At 40.0% G+C, this 6000-nt stretch overlaps 1 protein-coding gene across 1 annotated transcript; it reads right to left on the bottom strand.

Annotated features, from left to right (window-relative positions):
• LOC311021450 (homeobox protein Hox-D9b-like) lies at positions 1 to 3543 on the bottom strand (the record flags this gene model as incomplete). The annotated part of the gene is made up of 2 exons (XM_084022024.1): positions 1 to 1116; positions 2865 to 3543. 2 exons carry the CDS (start codon positions 3541 to 3543, stop codon positions 872 to 874), a joined length of 924 nt encoding a protein of 307 aa, XP_083878150.1. The 3' UTR covers positions 1 to 871.
• Positions 3544 to 6000: the final 2457 nt, after the last annotated feature.

Below are 6000 nucleotides of genomic sequence, written 5' to 3'. Positions count from 1 at the left end.
ATTTTTTTTGTGAGGTTAATGGTGTTTTAAATAACACTGGACCATGCAAATCATTTCAAATTGATGTTTTAAAGCAAGACTATTAACAGCCTCGACCTTTTAATGAAAGCTAATAAAGGGATCAATTAAATGATTCAATTTCTGTTGACACCGTTTACCACTACATGTCTCTGATTTTGTTTCAGCGGCTTGTCTTTTTTCTGGCAGCTCGTCTGTGATTATGATTGAGTGTCAGGCTTCTGTTTGTTTAGATTTCTTTTCGGGAATGATTTTAATCTCACACCGTGTGACTCTTTCAGGCCATAACAGACGCGATGCAGTCACATCTGGCACAGTGAAAGCAGCTTTTATGAGGACAATAGTTTTCACATTAAATCATAAAACGCAATTCGCATTTTGGCAGAAAGCGCAGACAATTTATGTGAAGTCAAGTATGTGTCAAGTAGTTTCACTTTTGGACCTGTGAGATATACAGCCTTAACAAAAACAGATGTTTTTAAATGAGCAAAGTCTTTGATATCAACTATGTTTTGTGTTTTGTTTTTGTTTTTTGTTTTTTGTTTTCAATTTTTGGATTTTTCAGTAAATTTGAACTGTTTCATTTTGAGGAATATATTTATATTTTTGTAAAAGTGTCACAACATCCTGGTCTCCCCTGCAGAATTCCACCACTGCAGTTTTCCAAGGCAGCCATGTTAGCTTCGCAATCCGTTGCTTAGTAACAGCTGCTTGTGCCAGCTGATGTTCAAGATGTTGGGCATCTTGGTGCACTGCGTTTCTTTTATCGGCTGTAATCTCACCACTTCTCACATATTCTGAAAAAAAAAAAAAAAAAAAAAAAAAAACAGCCGCAGCCTCGTCTCCGAATCCATCAGTCATTCAAACTCCTCCTCTCCCTGATCATCAGCTTCTTCATCTTCATCCGTCTGTTCTGGAACCAGATTTTGACCTGTCTCTCTGTCAAATTTAAGAGTCCCGCCACCTCCAGGCGCCGGTCCCTCGTCAGGTACATGTTGTAGAGAAATTCCTTCTCCAGCTCCAGGGTCTGGTGTTTGGTGTACGGACACCGTTTCTTCCTGGTGGACTTGGCGTAGATCCAACTGGCTGCTGGGTTTTCTGCAGAAGAAGACAGAGGGTGGCATAGAAGTTTACTTTCACTGCACACCAGCTGCTTATGTGTGTGTGTGGTGTGTGTGTGTGTGTGTGTGTGTGTGTGTTGCAAGTGAGTTCAAAGACTGACATAAAAAATTGGGAAAAAATATTCTCAGGAACACATTTTATGAGCATGCAAGTTTTGGCTGATTAGGAAAAGAAACACATGCTCAAAACACAGCTCCATAAATAAAGATGGTGTTCAATTATTTTCTTTTCTTTTTTTAAATAATGCTCACTAAAACATTTGCATTACCATCATGGTTGTTTATGTCTTCACATTACCCTTCCTTGATGTAAATAATTTAACCTAATATGACATTATGTAAAATGATGTGGTGTGGCTGTATACCTTTCAAGAAGAACATGTTTTTGGGGAGGGCAGCAAGCAGCAATAACTAGAGCTGAGTACCCAATTAAGTGTAAATCTCTGTGTGAGTGCAGGCGCCGTTGGTAAAAAGCCAAACCAAGCCTCATATTTAGAATTATTAAACTGCAGTTGGGGAGGGATAGTTGGACCTTTAGCTCCTCTGAAATGCTTCACTGGCCACTTAAAAAGTAAAGTAAAGCGGCCAGAGAGTGCTGTGAAATAACAGCCAGACGCTGAGCAACAAGTATTTTAGCTTTGAGTTGGCAGTCACACACTCACAACAGGGAGGAAGCCTTTGGTCACTTTGCTTTGGCACAGATCTCCTTAAAGAAACTATATTTACTAACAAGTAGAACTCTAAGGTGAAACCTGGCTATTTCAAATGTTTCAAACCTAATTTCTGACAAGCAAGTTCATAGCAATGTATTAAATTGCACACATTTTAACCATAGTCTTAATTTACAGAAGGTTACAATGTGATGCCAGTGAACAAAAATGTACAGCCAAGAAAAACTGTAATACATATATTATTATATTGTAAATCATTTATATTATTATTATTATTATTATTATTAATAATAATAATAATAATAATAATAATAATAATAATAATTATACCCATTGTTTTGTCATGCATTTTTCTTGTTCCTCCGACATTTTAATTTATTTTAATTCAATAGCTTAAAAATAATTTAATGGATCTAAAGTTAGAAAACTAACAATTATTATGAAGGGTATTTGTTGTTTGAGGCATGCTGCGTCGTGAGGTGTGCAAGCTACAAACAGTAAGGGGCCTTTATATTATTGTGGTCGTTTTGCATCGACATGCGTATACAATATAATATACATTAACAGTTCACAGGCATTTTTGGGGGGGGGGGGGGGGGGTACAGAGTAAGCTTCGAGCGTTATTAAAAATGGAATAAGTCATCAGTTCACTTGATGCACATCCGAGCAGAGAAACGCAGAGCAAGCCTACCTGCGTTTTCTCTTTAGTGACAAATTGTTAAATAACAGCAATAGCACCTTCATTATTTTAATGGACAATAAAGTTTTATATTTTACCGTTTACAAGACATTTATAGGGCTATAAAAGTCACACACACTTACTTACTTGGGCCACGTTCTCCCTCTCTGTCACACACACACAACCACACACACACACACACACACACTGACAACAACATACACACGCACACTCTCTCACACATACACACACACACACACACACACACACACACACACACACACACACAATCACACACACACACACACCTGTGTGTTCCCACTTCTTAAATGCTAATAAACATTCCTGAGTTTGGTAGCCTATATCTGTCTTTACCCGGGTCAATTGGTGGCTTTGTTTTTCTCTCCTCGTCCTCTTTTTTGGGCTCCGGCTTCCGTCCCAGCTCCTCCGCGGTCCCGAGCCGCTCAAGGACCACCTCGGTCGTGCTGGCGAAGCTGGAATCCCCGGGGCTGTCGTGCGACGGCGGCGAACACTCGGGTTTGACCGCCTCGAACCTCGTGCTCGGATCGGAGAGGTCACCCTGAGCGGCGACACATCCGGGGAAAGTGGCCGAGGCGTGTGACAGCGAGGTGTCGGAGGCGGGGGTCGCCCCCTCCCAGCAGCGGACGAACCTGCTATCGGACGCGACCGCGGACGCGAGGTGTTCGGTGTGGCTCTGCGTCTGCGGACCGTAGTACGGGTGGTGGTGGCTCAGGAGGTGATGTGGATGAAAAAGGCCGGGGATGGAGGCGCCGGGGGTGGACTGCAGCTGCGGAGAAGAGGGCGAAGAGGGAGTGTTTGCCCAGGGAGAGAAGCCGTTCAAGCTCGTTTGTTTGTTGGAAAAATGCGAAAAATCCGGAATGTGTGAACCGGGGGTCCCCTCCTCCTCCTCCGCTCTCCGGGCTGGCTTAGTGCAGACGGCCGGCGAACCCTGCAAGCCTCCCGGGATGAAATGTGCACCGTACGGCTCCTCAGTCTGCAGCCCCATCATGGAATAATAATTCGTTAGCGACATGTTTATTTTATTATTTCAAATAAAAAGATACTTAAGTGCGACTGTAAAACGTTAGATGGGCTGGTATAGTGGCTTACATCCTCCCCTAAAATGGTAGTATTTTTTTTCCTGCCCTTACCTTCTTCTCGGCTGCCCATTGGTTATACCGTGGATCACATGGTTAGACTGTATTTACCCAGTACAGGGAATAAATCTAATCATTCTTTTGTGCTCAGAAATGTGATAATAGACCTTCTTGCCTGTCAGCCAGATGGGCCTGAAAGTAGCACATAGGCACACGCTTTTTAAATCTCTGCACTTGAAACAGCGTTTTACAAGCAGAATAAAAAGTAGCAGGGAGCCGTTTACAAGCTTGTTTGAAGTGTGTGTGCGTGTGTGTGCGTGTGTGTGTGTGTGTGTTGCAAGTGAGTGTGCGTGTGTGTGTGTGTGTGTGTGTGTTGCAAGTGAGTGTGTGTGTGTGTGTGTGTGTGTGTGTGTGTGTGTGTGTGTGTGTTTCGTGGGTGCTTCTGCCAAACCACTTTCTTAATGCAAAATGAAAGCTTATAATTAGTGACAACAACCCCTCTGTTGCCTCAGAGTGTACCGGGAGTCAGAATCACAGAATCACACAAGTGGGTTTGGGCTTTTCTTTGTCTGGACAAGTAATTTCCCTGATCTGGATCTTAAAACGGAAACAAACGTGTATTTCTTGGAAAATTGGGTAAACAATCTCTGTTGAAGATGGCACTACATACTTACATAGCCTATATATATATAGTTAGTTAGTTAGTTATTGTTTATGTTTTGTTGTTTACCCCTGCAGTCGTCCACTAATTTAGATCAATTTCATTATTTATTTTCCCCATTAAAACTGGAGGATTAAGACAAATAAACTGAAAAATACACCATCATAAAGGTGAAAACATGGCCGTTTTCCTTTCTTATGAATAATTGACATTTGGTACACACATGTATCAATCTTTTATTCAAATCAACTCGAAAAGTACATATTATCCATCTAGATTAAACTTTGCAATTCAAAGAAACATATTTTGCTCCAGCAGTGGTCCGTAGTTGAGCGATGAACTGAAATTCCATTGGCTGGAGAAGAGGATGACTAAGACGATGGGGGCGTGGTTTCAGGACACAAACGAAATGTTTTGCTAATTTTCTGCCATCCTGCTAACATAGACCTTGATCGCTGTCTCTTCTGTAGCTTTAGCGCCATCTGCTGGCTGGATGAGTTAAAACAAGCGCTCTACAGGAGGCCAAACTGTATCATACACGATGCATCATTTTTTATTTATTATTATTAAATAAGCTGTAAGCTTTGTCAACTGCTCTCAGTAATAAAATTAAGGAAAACATCAGCACTTATAATTTAAATCAGATAGACCGTTGAGGATTGAGGCCAGATGGATGTTATTCTAGTAGTTGCCTCTAGATAGCAGTATGATCATGACTGCTCTGGTGGTGGAGGTAAGTGTGTGTGTGTGTGTGTGTGTGTGCGTATATATATATATATATATATATATATATATACAGTATATATATACATATATACATACATACATACATACATACACACACACACACACACACACACACACACACACACACACAGAAATGCCCACAATGCAGTTTGATTGGAGATGTAAATCGCTTAGTGAATAATCACTATACTATTGCATTTTACTCTGACTATGAATATATGACTACTATTTCTGTTCAGACTACTTTGTTATGTTATTGTTATTACTTGTACTATTACTATTACGTTCACTGGTGACACCTGACTTAAATTAAAAATAAATCAATGAATCAAAAGGTTTATGACACACTGTCATAGTTGGAAGCAACAGTCTATGTTTACATTTTATGTGCTTATTAATGTAAAATATTTATCCACAACTTCTCCTTTGAAGACATATTTTATATTACAGCAGTGTTTTACTATCATCATGCATTATCTATGTATACACAAGCCTACAATGTATTTAATGTTTAGATACTGCTTATAAATGCTCGAGGTGAAGGTTAAAGCAAAGAATTGCCCTTTCACTCTTATTCATATTTTCATTATCGATGCTGCTATTATTGTGACTAACAACTACTGTTAGCGCTGACTGTTGGCACTTAAATTACTGCTACAAATCTCAATATGCTACTGCCACTCTTTCTCCTTCCAACAAGAATGCTGCTAAAAGCAACTGCTACTGCTACAAATACTATTACTACTTTCCTACTAATACCTGCCTACTACCCTGAATACTCCTACCATTCTTACTATTTGCACACACATGCTACTGTTCTACTTCAAGCCTTATTTATACTTGTCTGTGAATCTTGTCACGTAATCCATTTCTTTAAGACTGTAAGAAAATAATAATATTAAAACACAGTGCTTAGCAATGCTAAAATATAAATAAATCTGTTTCAAACATGCCGGTGATAAAAAAGAAAAGAGAGGCTCTAGTG

Source organism: Eutrigla gurnardus, assembly GCF_963514095.1.
Source record: "Eutrigla gurnardus genome assembly, chromosome: 11".
NCBI classification, from domain to species: domain Eukaryota; kingdom Metazoa; phylum Chordata; class Actinopteri; order Perciformes; family Triglidae; genus Eutrigla; species Eutrigla gurnardus.
This window is presented reverse-complemented; position numbering and strand designations above follow the sequence as displayed.